General features: G+C 47.0%; 1 protein-coding gene across 1 annotated transcript; it reads left to right on the plus strand.

Annotated features, from left to right (window-relative positions):
- Positions 1-10,212: 10,212 nt before the first annotated feature.
- On the plus strand, positions 10,213-12,035 carry N7447_001798 (uncharacterized protein; the record flags this gene model as incomplete). The annotated part of the gene is made up of 2 exons (XM_057226074.1): positions 10,213-10,306; positions 10,363-12,035. The coding sequence occupies 2 exons, from the start codon at positions 10,213-10,215 to the stop codon at positions 12,033-12,035; spliced, it is 1,767 nt and encodes a 588-aa protein (XP_057090090.1).
- Between the last annotated feature and the right edge of the window lie 5,475 nt (positions 12,036-17,510).

The raw sequence follows: 17,510 nt of genomic DNA on the forward strand, positions 1-17,510 counted from the left end.
GATAGACAAGAAGAGTTGGCCGATGCGGCCTTGTGCTGTCTTTTCAGTGGTCTTTTCAGATATTCTTTTTAGTGATTTGTGAAAACGACTTTTCTATGTATAACTTGGGACATACGATAGTCCAAAAAGGCAGCTAATTCCCAACGGCCATATGAGCGCCATGCGCATACACAGGTGAACCAGCCAGACACCTATTGGTACGACATACTTGTCTTACCCATAATCCCACAAACCTATAGTTCCCAATTCGGTCTCATCCCTTCTGCCTTGGAACCAGACGATATCAACCGGAAGTCCCTACCGAAAGCACAGCAAGCGCGAAATACATACCAGTACAGAATGTAAAAAACAATCTAAACCATCCTACCCAACATTCCCACACCACCACACAGTTTCATTTTCGTGGGAGATCCGTGCCTCCATTTGGGGTTGTGTGGAATAATCTGTGTTCACGAGGGTCACCCGATATGCCGAGGAACAACAGCGCACCCAAACGAAGACACACACACTCCACCGCACCATCAAATGACAATTTTGGCTTTTCGGAGTCTGTCTTCCCTTCACCTCGGGGCGCATGCGTGGGGGTGGCTGTTTTTCTGTCATATTTCCTTCCCAATAAGGCCTTCTAAACAACCTACTAATGGACGAACGGAACAGGTTGCTGGTGACATGTCCCATCATGAGGAACTACACTGCCTTGCTACCCCGATACGAGCGTGGAATCTTGTTTAAAATCGGCATTAGGCAATCGATATATACTTTTTTAGATAGCACCTGAAGCCGTGCATGCGAGTTTAGGTCATGATGTTCTATCAAATGGACGATGCGTTGGCCTCTTCCTTCTTCTCATTCTGTATTTTCAACCTCCTTAATGATATTGGTCGGGATTCTCCGATTTGTTTTCTTGTTTCCCGAAGAAATCGTCGCAGGGTGAAGATCAGATCGTCTCTACATGTGCAATATAGAGAACCCCCACTCTACGAGGTATTCTGTGCGACAAGCAGATGCCGACATCAGCAGAAAGGAGTAACTATCTACGCTATTCATACCTGCAGTGACATATTAGTACATGTTATACAAATTCATAACAAGCTCATTATCCCAAAGGTGTTAGGCTCTGCTGTATCGATCATTGGGACCCCGGGAAACTACCTCGAGCAACAAAGTGTCGGCCTATGGGACGGACTGGAATTGTGAACTGAACATTAGCTCGATATTTACCATACCTTAGACATTATTAGAGCATTCTTCGCCAGGACGCCCGAATCGGAATTTCACGGTCAAGGCCGCGTACCAAGTCTCATCTCGGTGACATATATTCCTAGCTCTACAAAGACCTACCCGTCACTGAAAAGATGTCATTATTTTCAAGCTCTTCTAGGGCATGGATGAAAAATAACAGCTTGTTTTCTTTTTCCCATCTCCTTCTTGAATGAGCATGGTAGAGCTTTCAGCTTCGTGCAGGGAATCCAGGTGTTGACTACAGGGCTTCGCAATGCATGGAAGTACGACCCCAGTTCCCCGCGACTCGTGGACCACAGGATTCAGGATTCTGCTATCCACTACAGCGCGAATGAGGGCGAGACAGGCCTAGGCTAGTTCTATCTTTTCTCTTTGTTTTCACATGTAAATTGTTGATGCTGGGGGTATTGGGTTATTGGAAGCTGGCTACATTGAGCTAAACTGTTGACGATATTTCCACTTATATGTGTGAGTTTGCGTCGCTGAGCAGTCATAGTGGCAGGTCACTTTGGCCTAGATAAGAAAAGAGTCAACGAGTCATTGAAATATCGTTAGCCAGACCGCAACTGTATACCCAGATACAATAAAGCCAACAGCCATCCGTCGTATTTCGAAACACCAGCTACGACAGAAAGCCATCAAACTTGAAATACTGCATTGCAGTACAGTTCCAAAGCAAACGACGCAATAGTAAATGCCGTGCCAGGATAAAGACTTTATAATATAGGCATACTTAACCCAGCTGCATCGAGCATACCTATACATAGCACACACGATTTTGATGCATTGCATCCCGCGGAAGATCAATTTAAAGTCCCCCATGACCTGCAGCGGGTTGCTTTGCAAGGAGTCTTCATTGGAATATTAGAGAACGGGCGGCAGCCTCCACCACAGGAGACGGACGTCAGCTCCAGCATAATTGTAGGTGAGTGCGCCGGGGCACAGCGTGTCCTGCCTAGGCGGAGTAGGTACTTGTGTACATGGATTGGTTCGAGCTTCCGCGTCGGCTCGAATGCAAATCCATCGCTGCGGTGTGACACCGCTGACAGGTACGAGACCAGGCCCCGATCTGGCGCCCATTCTCGTGGCCGGGTCAAGATTGTAATCTGTGGGACACGCGGGCTTAGATTGGTTTTGCTGGCCATTCTTCTCGTCATCTGGTGGATTGTGGATAGGGAGGGCTAAATCAAGGGTATGCTGGTCGGGGTCGGTTCTCTCTAAGTTTCTGTGCCCTGCATTCTCAATAGGACTGGGCTACGTTGCATGATCTTGTAGAAGAGCAGGCGATGTCTTGTGTTTTCTGGTGGTAGTCGACATAGCCGCGCTATGCTTGAAGAAAACTTCTACCGGAGATATTATTTCCGCCGTTCAGATGACTTGGTACTGACAGACCCGGCTCCATGTGGAACAGGATGGGAGAAGGGGTATAGTCCTGTCAGGATCGATATGCTGATAAATCTGGGTGTCGGCTGTTGGATCCAAGGGACCTCGGACCACGAGTTACCGTCGCGTCAGCCTCATCGGTGCTAGAGTCCGAATCACCTAGGTTGTTCACATGGGCAAGAATTGACGTGGCTTCGTTTCGTTCGTGGTAGACCATATTAAGATCTCGGACGTTCCCCCCCCTTCTCGTGACAGTCGTTTTATGTAAGTTGGGCATCTTCCGCGGCTTCTGGAGAACAGCCACTTCCGATATGTCATTTAGTTCTACCGCTTCTTCGGAAAATCGTTGGTCTCGTCACACGACTTATTCACCGACATATCACAAAACCCAGTGATCGCTATATTTGAGGTTTATGGCAATTCGACTTGGGCATTGGTCTCGATCTGTAGATGTTTCCGGCCTACTGAACGAAAATTGGTATAGTGCACGTATTATTCCAGAAGTGGGAATAATTTTCATCCATGTGTTTCAAGTTCTCTTTGTAATCTATTTGCGTAAGATCGAAAATAATAAATGGTTGCCAGCCGTTTTCGGCCTTTCGGGGTCCGGGGTGTCCCTCAATGTTGCTTCCCCGGATTTTGATCCCCGCCAAAGTTGGAAGCATTCTTTTCGCATTCAAAAGTTTAGAGTACGGGAGTCTGCATGTTGACTCTACGGAAATATGAAAGAAAAAAACAAAACCCAAACAAAAGGTATGATGGATACCTCCATGTATGCTCCGTACCTGCAAAGATATATTGCAACATCGAGAGCTCGACCCTTAAGCCCCAACAAAACATGTTTAATTATATGTAGGTAACAGGCTTTGTTTTCAGTCAATATCTAAATATTATGCGACTAAGAACAGCCACGGCTGACGGGGAAGCAGGTGACAAACCCGGATTAATTAGCCTGACTCCAGGAGGCTCCATATCTAGAGCCTAACACACCGGGTGATCGTGCATGAAACAAACAAAATATCATCAATGAGCTCCAAGGTTTTGAAGTCGATATTTGGTCAGCGGCAACAATCAGAAGTGACAGGGTGCCAGAACAAACAATCAAAGAGATGAATCGACCATAAAGCTGTCGCGAGTCGCGCCGTCAAAGAAGCCACAGTGACGACTGCACAGAAGAGGCTTCGTTATCAATCAGGGATTCGATTCCTGATGGACTGGATTGCGTGTCGATGAAACCCTCCATTTCAACAAAAACAAGCAATCAAAGACAGCCATCTCAGCCCATCGTCCGCCACAATCACACGCCGAGAGACACCCTACCGGCGGTGATAAGAGAGGTCTTTGTATACAGCCGCTACAGCCGTTCTGGACAAGGAAGAAAAGCAAAGAGAGCTGTCAGGAGATAGCCGCCGTAAATGGCCACCGGATGTCCATGGCCCGATGCAGTCAGCTTGCATTGCGGGGGTATCATTGGTTAGGCAGCCTAGGATCATCACGTATATTTTCCAGTTGTTTGCGCAATGACAGAGTACAAAAAGAATATAGGGGTTCTAGTCCTTCCATATATAGATGAGTCTAGGCTTTTAGTCAGGTGGTTTTGTAAATTGAACTATTTCTGGAGACACTTGTCTTTGATTACTTCGTATCTCCGACCATCGCAACCCAATTACGATTTCTTTTGGGAAAATGAATGACTTGGGGCTTCGTATTTGCAATTGTGTTCTTAAAGCATACTCCGGAAAAAAAGATGCAATTGAAGATGTCGAATCAGAGGTCTGGAAGTCCACGATTGAAAATAACCATGGCCATGACAGGGGCTGTTACACACCAACTCAAATACCAGACAACTAGAACGAGCAAAGAGAGTGTAACAGACCGTAACCATTATTCAATGTGCATTACTTTATGGACTTCCCTCGCAGTATGCCTCCCCAGCAACAATACGCAATGACGAGGTGGCGGATGAAGCATAGTGCCCAAGTACTTGCTTTAGTGTATAAAGCAGAGTATAGAACCCTGCACAAGGTTCAACATAAAGGGAAGTGGGTCCATAACGTTGAAAAAATGAGAGGAAATATGCCAGGGCTACCAAATACCTGGGAATATGATCTGCAGAAAGTGCAGGGTGGATATATTATTGGGCCGCAGCTCCAAACAAGGGAGCCATCGACGAGGACCCAAGGGCCGCACAGTAGAGATGATGGGCTAGACTCTTCAATGGTATGCACAGATGTCTTTTTTTTTATTTTCGCTACTTTGTGACGGTTGAACGGGTAACAGGAATTACACACATGACCACATGAGCCGATATATTGTAATGGCTTTTGGATGAGATCGCGATCTTGAAGGGCGAGGATTATAAAAAAACAAAGACACAACACCCAAGTCCAGAACGATCTTCGTCTAGGATAGGGATATATTGGGTGTCACCTGTTCTAGTAGAACATTATGTTTGAAAGTCGACTGTCTGCACAGAGCGAAATGTATGAAAGAAGCCAAAGACATTTGGAAGAAAATGATCGTCACGGCTATGCAAGTCCTGCTTCCGGCTGGCTCGCAGGATCCAGGAACCCACATCCCATCTTCATCTCAGCTAGTTTCATGGGGCCTACCAGCCTCGCGGATATAGTAAGCTTTGTTCCGATCTGGAAGATTCCCCGGATATCCCTTGTTGAAGGTCACATGCATTATCCAGTAAGTCGATCTTTGCAGAGTAGGGAACGGAACAAAAGGACACGAACGCGTCATTACGTACTTGGGGTGCCTCGTACCTGGTAGAAGGATATCTTGACTTCATGTTGATCCGTCGCACTTGGTATGGATGCTTCTAGATTGAGTTTATCGAATCAATTGCCCACCTGACTCCATGAATCTAGAGAACTATGCCCGGGTTAGACTCCCGGAGCCCGCGAGTATCCCTTGCTCGTACCAGTCAACTCTTAAACCTCAAAACCGATAGACTTCCTGGATACCACGTCTCAAATAATCCCTGATACCTGATCGACCCCCCTTTTTAGATCAATTAGTTATGGAATAGACCATATCAGACATCAACAGACACTAACGTTTGATCTGAGCACAGACATTCATGCCGGGGAAGTAGACTACAGATAAAGTGGGAGAATGGAGGAATGTGATTCGCTGCCTGGTTGTTGTGATACAAAGTGAGCTGGGGACGCCTAGAGGTCGCTATCCTATCTACTACGTATGATCGCTCAATTTTGGATATATATCAACATCCAAAACAAAGAGTCACAAGGTCGACACGGCGGTAAAAAAAAAAAGGCTAATTCCCCTGAGCGGAGCTCAGACCGTGGAAATGAATCAGAGTACGGAGTAAATTATTGAAGATACTCGTCACCCTCGTACACCGTTATATGCCACATGTTTGGCCGTCCAAGATAGTGCCAATCACCGGCGTCGCGCCCCATCACATTGAAAAAATGACAGCTCTGGCCGTTGGTTTGTTGACGTGAAGCGTGTTGACCCAGACACGGTGACACAATTAAGCTTCGTCTGTCGACTCCAAGTTACAGGAGTTACAGGTTCTTTTAATGATTGTTAGCTATCAAATCCCTGAGCTCTTTGTTACGTCCAGCCCTAAATAGATAGAAGGATTCGTCATCTCATCGATTGACCCGGCGCATGGTGTTGCATCCCATGCATCAGTCGCAACATATTACATGGGGTATATGATACGATGGGAGATGAAAATTATGCTGTATGACAGTGGTACTCGTCTGAGAGGGAAACTGGATACCCCTGAGGCTTAAGAGATCGTGTGGATTGGGTTCAGAAAGCTGGTATTTGTGTTTGTGTCACTAGCTCATATCATTGGGTCGGACAGGTAGCTGTCATATCAAGCCGTTGCGCATATCAATAAGCTAAGGCCACTGAGCAATTGTTGACGGTTCAATCAGCAAGCAGAAGCGAAATTGACCCAAACAAGATAAGAGAATGGGGTTGAGGCGATCCATTTCCGTGTCACATGGTCTCAGGTGATTGGCGAGGAACCAACATAGCCCAAATCGAGGATCCAGTGGGAGATTTTATAGAATCAAATGGTAAGAGGCGTCAATTTGGGAAAAGTCACAAGCCCCTGAGGTGGCGCGCTGTTCCTGGAACCCCCCACATCATGTGACGTGACTTGCGCATGACCTTGCCACTTTATGAGCTGCCCAGCTTATTGCTCACATTACAACAGAATGGAGTCAGGATACCTGGATACGCCAGTTGTACTGCATAACACTGTGGGTACCAAACCCCGGTTCGTTAATTTGCCCTGTCGGCACTGCGCAGAAGCTATTGCGATCTGAAGCGCGCTCCTCATCATGACCTGCGTCTACATCAGCTGTCATCTGCCACAGCCCCCGGCTCGGTCAAATTCCTCTTTGGCGGCTCGGTCTACCCGTGATCATTTTCGTGGCAGTGGGATTGTACAGCGCATAGCATAATAATGACCCACCCAAGTTTGAGTCTTCGCCCAGCGGGAATCCTTCTGCCGCCTGGTAGGACCTCGGCCCGGCATCATGGGGCTTTGTCGCCCATGCCTTGGTCGAAGGGGGGCGTGACTTTCCATTTCCCCAGGCCCGATCTATGGGCCGCCGCAGCCTTAACTCGATGGTTATGCAGGATGCCTGATTTAATGAGGTATCTTATGTGCAGTTTCATATTGCCACCTGGTACAACCCGAATACTAGGTAGTGATACAGGAACTGGATGAGTAGATGAGTAGATGATCCAAGAGAGATGAGTTCTTCTGTTACGCTGTCATTGTTCCTCAGATTGCTCATCGAGAATACTTCCATATGTCATTGATGTTGTTATGCAAGCTTTGCAAACAGGGGATCAGCAGCTTTGAAAAACTCAGGCTGCACAAGCGGCCAGACAATGCTTTGCATCTGTAGATGATCATGCAGTGTCATACATCCGCAGGGATACCTCTGTTACCAACGAACTATTTTGAACGAATCAGACGACTTTGGTATATTTTTTGCGGTCAAAGAAGATACATAGTAGTTGATTGGTCGATACCTATTTAATTGAGACCATCTACGAGGGAAATGAGATATCAAACAACCTTCATACATCAGCTTTCCGATACATTGATATGTAGCTCCAAATCCCCGCAAATCCACTGGAGGCCACTGGTTACACTTTTTGAAGTCTCAGATGGTCATCGTGACAGCTTGCAAACTTCCACACCATATACTGACAGGGAATAACAGACTTGGATATGTGTTGGTCAGATCAAACTAACCTAGATAGGTAGTAGTTCGTTAGCTATTTTCTATAGCCAGGGATCTCATCGTGCAATATCACATGATAGATGAAACGTGCGCCTGGTGTGACTTTGCCCTGGCAGGGGTCGTGTCCTAGAGGATCGGCCCCCCAGGCGCCCGGTTAGAGGTTTGGAATGGTCGGGTAGGGAAAGACACAGTTCCTTTCCACCAGTCCGAGCCTGAGGGCAAGGGTTGCTGTAAGCGTCCAACCCCCCGTGACGGAAACAAAAGGCCATCTCTAAACCCGCCTCTTACGTACTGGCATCTTCCTTATGTCGACCGTCATCTGTCAATCCCATCTTTCTTTAGAATAAAAGCAAGGAAAACTGACCACTATGACAGCTGGCAGACTCGTGACTATGTAGCCTGGGTTGGTGACACTTTCGACTGTTATGTCCTGTTTGAATCAAAGATAGAAAATCTAGCCAGGATGTGCCCGTTCGGAAGATAAGAAAAGAGAAAGGGCGGTAAGGCTGCCTTGCTGCTTCGAGTGAAGCCGTGGCTTACTATTTTTTTTTTATCCACATGATTGAGGCCTGAAGTGATTTACCAAAATATCCCTCAGAATTCTCACCGACGAAAGTGTGTAGAGTTTACCTGTTTTAAAACAAAGCAATGCATCTAAAAGAGAAGACGATCTACTATGGAAGAGGTACGTTTGTTCCCCGGCATGCAGCGTTGGAACCATCCCTTTCGCCCGGCTAATAGTTGCTTGCGGGGGAGCTGGGGAAAACTACGTGATTCAGCCGGGGCAAAAGAAACCAAAGGAGGCGTTTAGGGGTAGTGTATAATATCAGATTTGTGTTTCAACTTCTATAATGAACTCACAATTAATCCAGGTATAAGTTTGAAAATAAACGAGCCCCAAGTTCCATATCTGTGATCACAACGTGGCTTAAGATCTTAGACCAATTCCTAGCCCTTTAGACGCGGTGTACCCCATAGTCCGGGTATAGAGCGTCCGTGACGAAAATAGCTGGAAATAGCTTAAATGCGACCTAGTTTTGCTAGTCAGCCGGACCTTCAGCTCTGTCAGAACCAATAGCCAGCAGTTTGACAGTTCATCAGTCAGTAGGTCTTTCTTACACAGTAAATTGTCAGTGGCAAGTGAGGCAAGTGCCTAAATGTCAAATGTCCAAACGACCATCGAGATACATCAAGTGGCGTAGAGAGAGAGTCTTGGTCTGGACTTCCGGCATGTCACTGCAACTACCGCTTTGGAGGTCTTTCAGTACGGAGTACACTTTCAGTATTTACTTTTTCTTTTTCTTTTGCTCAGGTCACAGGTGAATATTTCTCATTCTTTATAAATGTCTAAGCTCTTTTGAATTGTAAGAAACTGTTCAAGGGCTTATACAGAGAAGAGCTTCACGGAGACGATATTTAGGTAATCAGTAAATCAAAACGCAAAGTAACCTTGCCGTAGTATTTTGGTATTTTAGGGAGGAACCCCCCAGGTCGGGAAGGGAAAGAAATGTTAAAAGTACTATGGGAATACCGTGGGAACTATGGTGGGGAGGATCTCAATACATGGACATGGTATCGATGTAATTAATGGCCCCGTGATGCGACTGAATTTTCCCCCTTCACCGACCCTTATCCTCGGTATGGAGTTATTTCGGAATTTATTTTATTTTATTTTTCAATTTTCTCCTTGTATTGTCATGTTTTTACCAATAATTCCCCCGAAATTCTTATTCTTTTTTAAAAAAAGAATTTGGATTTTCATTTTCAATTTTTCTTTTCAATTTTTATAATTTATTACCGTCCCCCTCTCCTTCCACTCCACTCCACCAAGTGCCGCCCCCCGTCATTCTTATTATCGTTCCGACTCCCTTTCTCTTTCCTTTCTCCAGATTTTTCTATTCACCTCACTCTCAACCTACAACCTCCTTCACCCCCCCTCCCCCCATCTCGAAGGATCACCTTAATCCGCTCTTTCAATACCCGTTCTGTTTCCCCGACTCTTCGCCCCGGAATCTCCGCACTGTGGCGCTCTGACGGAAAATTGACGGACATCCGAGACCCGATTCTTCACCTGGAATTCTTACGGAACCAGCATCTTTCGCTTGAGCATTCGATTACATCGTTGGCGCCAAAACCGATTGATCAACTCTTTGCATAATTGCAAAGTCTAGACTCAAATTCCAACGCCCATTCCAGAACCCGGTTGATTCTTACGAACCTTCACCACCGCATCTCAAGCGCCGTACGACCACTATCGGGGGAGACGGCGACCCCGGAACACCAATCAACGATTCTTAATAATCACAATCGCTTCACTGCTAGTTGTGGCGTCGCGAAAATGCCTTTAACGACACCGGTTCTCACGGTGGATGCGGACAATATTCACAAGGTGGATACCGCCAACGCTCAAAGTCTTCATGGAATGTGGATGGGTCAGTAACAATTCTGCTGGTGGATTAAATCTCGTTTTGCTGACTTAACCGCACAGTCTTTTCGAAATGTGCCGACTACATGGACCAGGGCCGTCGACTTGAAAACCTCAGTTGGCGGCTGTGGACTCGCGAAACCTTCTGTGTCGAACCTGAACATTCTAACCGCACTTCTGCCCTCCCATTGCTACGATCCGAAGCTGGGGATTTGCCTGAACTCTCCGCCAGTGTCGAGTCGGCCGCGTCCGACCAAGCCGAGCGGATCGAAGCTCACATCAAGCGTCCCAAGTTTTCCGATTACCGACCAGCTGTCGTTCGCGAGGACTCACTAGCCAGCCTCGGCCGTGGCAAGGAGAAGCACATCACCTCGTTGGATTTGGAGCGGATGGTCCTCAACATTAAGGAAAAGAAGCAGCTAGAGCCGATGTCTCATCCTGTCGAGGCTCCTGCCCCGGTTGTCGACATTACTCCTCGCCCATCCACCCCCACTCCTACTCCTCCCTCTGTCTCTACCGCTCGAAACGTCCCCCATTTCGCCGTCCGACCAACCCCATACCCTCATGAGTCGACCGAGTCTTGCTCGACAACTGCTCCCGAGGGTAACGAAAGCGACACTGCACAGGTGAACGCGTCCGATACCAGCGTCTCATCTTCTGGTATTCTTCCTAGCCGACCTGAATTAGTCAAATCTACTAGCATTGTTCGTGGATTCTCGCCATCACACATCTCATCATCATTCAGATCGCAACCAAGACTGTCTATTGACCCAAGTCCTTCTCGCTCTACTACACAGCTGAAGCCATCGCCCTTGAAGAAGAAGGGAGGCATGTTTACATTGGGCGGATCCTCTGGGGATGACGATGAAAGCTCATTCGAAGAGCGCATGGGTCCACAGGCAGTCCAGGACAACGCGGCCGGCGGAGGGTTGAAACCGAAAAACAGCATCCCGAACTCTGCGAAAAAGACTGCTTCTTTCAGCAATCAGGTCTCATCCCACATCATTCCTAACTCGAAGGACATCAGTCTACCTGACGAGGACGCTATTGAGACCGACGATGAAGTCTCGGAGAGTGCCATCGAGGACGATGAGGATTCTGATTGGGAGGACTCCATCACAGAAGGTGGCGAGTCCAGCGTTGACGAACGAGGAGAGATGTTCCAACGGGTTGATTCCCGGCCCAATCTCGTTTCCCGCCGCTCGATGCTCACTATGATGATGCACCAGCCGGCCCGCATGCAAGGAAACGCGTTCCGGTCCAGTCCCGCACTTCAACGATCGCGGTTGACCTCCCCCAGCGGTCCATCTATTCCCCAGTCCCCTCCTGGCAAGGAAGAGGAAAGCCTGATCATGCGTGGGCCCGACGTTCCCCGATCGAAGCCCATTGTCATGAACACCAACGGTTCGCAGTCTATGGCACACTCTCCACGAACCACCCGTCGCAACATGCTTGCTACTGAATTGACGGAGTCTCTCCGCCGACATCTTCTCTGGGAGCGCCAGCAGAAGAGCGCGACTGCGAACGCTTTCCTCAAGCGTCGCCACACCGCCCACGACATGAAGAACCTTCAGGAGTACCCTGATCCCAAGGGTCCACACAGGGGAGTTGGTCCGAACCAGGCTAGCGCTGAAGCAGACTCCAATGCTGCTAATTTCGACCTGGGTAAGAATGGCTCATGGACCAACTACACTACCGACTACGGTCCCTGGGAGTACCATGTGAAGGGATGGTAGTTGATTCTCCTCCTGTGATTCACTTCACCTACACGTTTTTCGAATTTTCACAGACTTGCTTTGCAACCTAGCACAGCCTTTCTTGACACGTACGATCACGACCATGCATTGCATATATGGCGCACATCTGGAATTCTTTTTCTTTCTGCTTCGTTTTTTTTTTATCGATCTCATCGACTCCGGGGACCGGGATGTCATCACAGCATTCACTGGGCGTTTGTCCTGCATGGAGGTTATGAAACACCTATTTCGAGGGCTATTTTCTTCTTACGACCTTAATATCCATGTACAGCTCATATCACTAGTACTTTTTCGAGTCACCAACGGTTGATGCCACATGGATTTCTTTTTTTGTCTCTGCTTTCCAAGATATTTCCGGATGGGTTGTTCATACCTGGAAAGTTCACCAAAAAAAGGGGTTTATCTATCATCCATCTCAGCGCTGCGTCTCTTACTGCATGTCCTTTGACTGCAGAAAACGCCTAGCATTTGTTTCACTACTCCCGATTATCATTGGAGAGATAGTCATGTTTTTTCTTTTTCTGCGATACCTGATACCACACGTTTATGTCCTGCAATTTTCATCCGGCACCGATCTTCGCGATCGGGCCACCACTTGTACGCTACCTGATGACAGCTAAAAAAAAACAAAAAATCCAATGAACGAAATCAGAGAATACCTGTACTCACATGCATATCGTATTTCCTTGACTGCAGTCTCAGATATCAGAAATCGAGAGGCTTGCATAGGCCTGAATTGGCGGTCTGGATCTACGTTGTACTCTGTAGTAGCTAGCTATAGCTTTGCTGTAGAGCACGGAGGATAGCAGAGGTCCGCGATAACGGCGCCAGATCAATCATGTGGAACTTCAGAGTTGACTTTGTGGCGCTGACACGTATAGGTGAGGAGTCTTATGGCTAATAGCTGTTTGCATGTACTTCGCATGCAAGTGGTCATGATCCATTTTTATTACATTGCCTAACTGCACGGGCTAGATCGTTCTTGACTGCATTCATACATATGTACTTCTTGGGATCTAGCCTTATAGGTACATCTACAAATGCTGTATGCTGTACTCCCCAAACTCAAGTAAATCTGCGTTGATCTACAACCACTCTCGGGGCATCAACAAAAGAAACAAAGTTACACTCCATTATCAATCGAATCATCTAATGTCCCAATGCAGTACCACCTGCCTAGACCAGCATCCAGAAGAGTTGCGATATGAGTTCATGGATGTTTCAGAGGTACGCAGATCACAGGGCGCCAAAAATAATAATAAAGGTCAGGTGGGATGCAAAAAAAGAGAGATACAGGGGGGTCAATCAAAAAGCCGCGCACCCAATATCCCGGGGCCCCCTTCGGAATCTTGAAAAAGATGTCAAAAGTACCTATCTATCCCGGAGAACAGTTCGCGCAGATCTAGAACACAAACCAGCAACTCAGATTGATTTCTAATTATAATTTATCCATATGCATGTGTCATATCATGATTTCAAGCTTGGTAGTCGTGATGCTGTGATGTCTATTACGAAGCACTTTATACCTCCGTATAAACTGGAGCCTTTGTTGAAGAGAGTTATAACTATCCCAAAACTGACCGTGATCGACCAGATCCTTCGGTGCCAGCTTCTTTTTTCGGCTTCGCACTGGTCGCTAGCACATGCGACATGAAGCCATGACATCTTCACATTTATGTCAGAGCTCCCGCGGAACTCGGGAGGTGGTGGCGGGCTTGCCATCGACTCGACGAGATAAGTACTCAGTCCACGGTGGCTTCCTCGCCTCGCATAATTTGCACGACCAGCTCATCGGAGATACCGGGGGTGGGTGGAATTATGTATATGAGAGGGGGAAGGTGATTGGATTGGGCTCGCGCTGGGTGGCTGGGACGGTTAGTTCTAGGCTCGTTGGTACTTTTTTTGGATGTGTATTTTCCTTGATCTTGGGTTGAATCTAGGGGCTTATTTGGATCTGGATTGTGTTGAGATTGTGCTACTGAGTACACATTACTATCTACTATGTTGTAGGAAAGGGATCACGTTCCGTTGGAGGGCCTCATTATGACACTATACGAGTAATTCTTACATGGATCTGGCCTGGGTTATGCATGTTTTCATCATGATTTTGCCTTCGCTTATATTTTGCCATATTCCAATAGTGGTAGTTGCCTGAAGGATGAGGATTCGGAGCGCAGATCTTAGCACTGAAGGAATGGTATCCCGCTGATGTCATTCGCATAATTGTGTTTTCCTCGCTTGGAGTTATGCTTATTTCCATCAAGTGATGTGTCAGAGTTGCAATAGTGCCATAAGAGTCTTATACATAGTACTCCGTAGTCCTGGGGTTTACCAGCTCGGGTGTCCACAGTAGTCATGTGGCAGCTGCACATGACCGGCGCACATGATCCGGGGGTGGAGCCGCTGGAATTTTGATGCCCGAGATCCATTCCTATATTGCACGTCTTCTATCTTCAATTCTCTTCTTATATCTCATTTCATCTTTGGATGTTACTATACACGATATCGATAATATTACCTAAGAGCCCTGGGAATGTGGGACTTGACGGTTCAGGACAGGGTCTCAGATAATGACGTATGCACAACCTTCCTCTCCAATTTTGAACGGGTGTGGGGATGAAGACTTTTTCCTCCTAAAACGCCCGACAACACCTCCATCCTACGAACGTCTCCAGTGTTTCCGGTCATACCCGAGTCGTGGGGCTCATTTACTGTTAGAGAATAAAGATCCGAGAACGAACTAACATGGGTATAACAAAGCTCATGTCAAATTGAGTATATGTACTCTGTGCAAACCGAGGAAAGCCACCTTGGCACACTATAATCATACTTTTATATCACAAGCCTCTTTCTTCAGTTCCGGTCCAATGACAGCAAAACAGCTAAGGTGATACAAGAGCCTCTTCTCCAGCCATCACCAAATTCTATACATACATTGTGTGGTCCAGCCTCCTTCTCCAGAACCCACTTGCCCGGTTAGGGCTAAATCTCATTTCCGGCCAGATGAGTCTTCTTGATCTCAGCTTCCAACAGGCCAAAAGGTGGAGATCGCAGTGGGTCACTCACAACCCAGGGACACGCATGATTCGCTCCCAATTTTTTCGCGCGTCTCACCGGTACTGAAAGCTTTTAACTGACTGTACACGTGTGACAGCTTTGGCTCCGCATTTCCTATTTGGGACTTCATACAACTTGTTATGTTATAGGTATCGCGTACCAACCCCCACGGACCGCTCCACGATCAAGGCTGTTTGAGTCAAGAAAAAGTGGATATCGCCTTCTTGATGCAAGACTGACGCCTAACTGGCTCCACGGGTTGGTGATATGCGCCCGACGTACAATCGGCAAGCCGATGCAGCATGCAGCGTGCAGTATGTTCAGTAGAAGCTATGAAATGCGAGGATATCACGCCCATCAGCTAGAAATGGAGGGCAATTTGGTTGAAAGATTGAGACGTTTTGCAACCAGCTTTGGTCGTTTTGGCTTGGCTCTTTGATGACTGAGGCGAATCCTAGACACGCAAGAATCTTTGTCGACTTCTTGATCGTCCTCCACTACGAAGCGATCGTCTCAAACATGACCCATACAACCCCTGTCCAGGCCTTTTGAGCTCTAGAACAGAGCCGATCTTTGTTTTGGTGCAAAGATATTTTAAAGTTAGCCCATACTTTACTGACTTGATATATCCTCAATTCAGGGGGATATTTTGGTCATTTCTAGATTAGTCCTGTACAAATTATCTACATACGAAGTACTGTCCCAATGACTTCATGAAATTTTCTTTACACGACATGCCGCGTTTCGTGGGCCGAGTAAAATGCATCACTTTGACTATTACTGTTCGGCGAAATCCCGAATGAGGCGAGATTGGCCAGAATGTATGCATTTTCCATGGGCCAAAAAAGGAACCCAGACTGAACCGTGCAAAAACCCAATTACAATACCTATGATTGGCCAAATCATTATTCTAGGCCCTCCGGTGGAGAGTGGTCACGTGTATCAGCTCAGGAGGAGCTCTGTACTCCGAAACCCCGCAAGTTACCAAATCCTATGTCAGATGAATTAATATGACTATGTAGTATAGTTAAGGACATATTATACGGCAAATTGAATTCTACACGGAGTAGAAATGCCGATATAATGCTCAACCCATCAAATTTCAAGCTATGCCCATGGTCAAACGCGCCAACACCCACGGAAGGCCGTGCGAGATTCTGGAAGGCTTCTGGAAGGGCGATCCGGTTGGTCGGTGAGTTCCATGTCCGATTCACACCTTTCCGCTTTGGGTGTATTCATTACTGTACTGTATTTCCGTCTTACATTACATTATATACAGCGGAAAGCTCAGTACCGCGGAGCGGAGCTCCCATACTTCCTTACCATACAATTGACCGAGGCTCAAATCTACTTGTAGTACCCTGATGCGGTCTCTGGATCCTTGAGTACATACGACATTTTACTTTAGAACAGCTTTTATTTTGAATCGGCTCGGCCGTTAGATTCCAAGGATCTAGGCAGCCATGTTGAAATACTATATCTAAAACGGAATATCTTCTAACTCCCCGAGGGCTTGGGCTAGATACCGGTGTCCGACTAGCGGCAGCCACACACAGGGTTTATGCACAGAATACAACGGTAGAGATCCCACTGTACATGTGACTTCCAGACAGCTTTCGCTTAAAACCATTTCCTTCAATCATGTTTTGCCTTTTGTAGCCACAGTGATGTGGGATTTGAAGGTTTCCGCTAGATCAAGGTGTGAATTCACTCTGTATTTGTTACATACATAGTTACATGTGTCTCGTCGCATGCAATTTTCAGACTTAGATCCACTCCTGGAGTTTTCTTGATTAATTTACCCAAATGTCGGGGTAAACACGGAAAAACTCATCCGATATCTGGGCATTCAAAAAGTTCGGTAGAGTCCGAATCCGAAATATGACTTGCCAAAAAGAATCCAAGATAGCCGTTATGTCTAGATGTTGTATTCCGGCTAATGTGTACCCTTGGCGAAGGAGCACTTGCATGGGGTTCTAGAAACTCTCTAAAGCGAACCCCTCATCTTCTCCGCGCAACGCGGACCGACCGCTGTCCCTGACTGGCCGTTGAGTATATTGCGCTGAGCTTGTTGCGCCCCGTCGGGTCGTATTACTCTCGGTGAGGGTTTATCTTTTCTCTTATATTGGTATAGCGTTGGCCAGGGCCGCTTATTAATAGGGATATCCTCCGGGGATGGATGTGGGAGATAAGGCGCGTGCCGCGCTCTGTGTATCTGCTCTGCTGGCAGATTGGAAGTCGCCTTCTGGTTTTTCTGATGGCTTTTATTTTATGTTTTCTGGATTGGTGATGTGTAGGTAGATTATTGCCTGTTAATGTTGGTACTTGATGATTTTGTTTTGCTTCCTGTTGTGGCTTCGGGCAGATGGTGTGCTCTTAAGACTGAACATTACAGTA

This window comes from Penicillium robsamsonii (genome assembly GCF_028829455.1).
Source record: "Penicillium robsamsonii strain IBT 29466 chromosome Unknown utg000001l_segment0_segment0, whole genome shotgun sequence".
NCBI classification, from domain to species: domain Eukaryota; kingdom Fungi; phylum Ascomycota; class Eurotiomycetes; order Eurotiales; family Aspergillaceae; genus Penicillium; species Penicillium robsamsonii.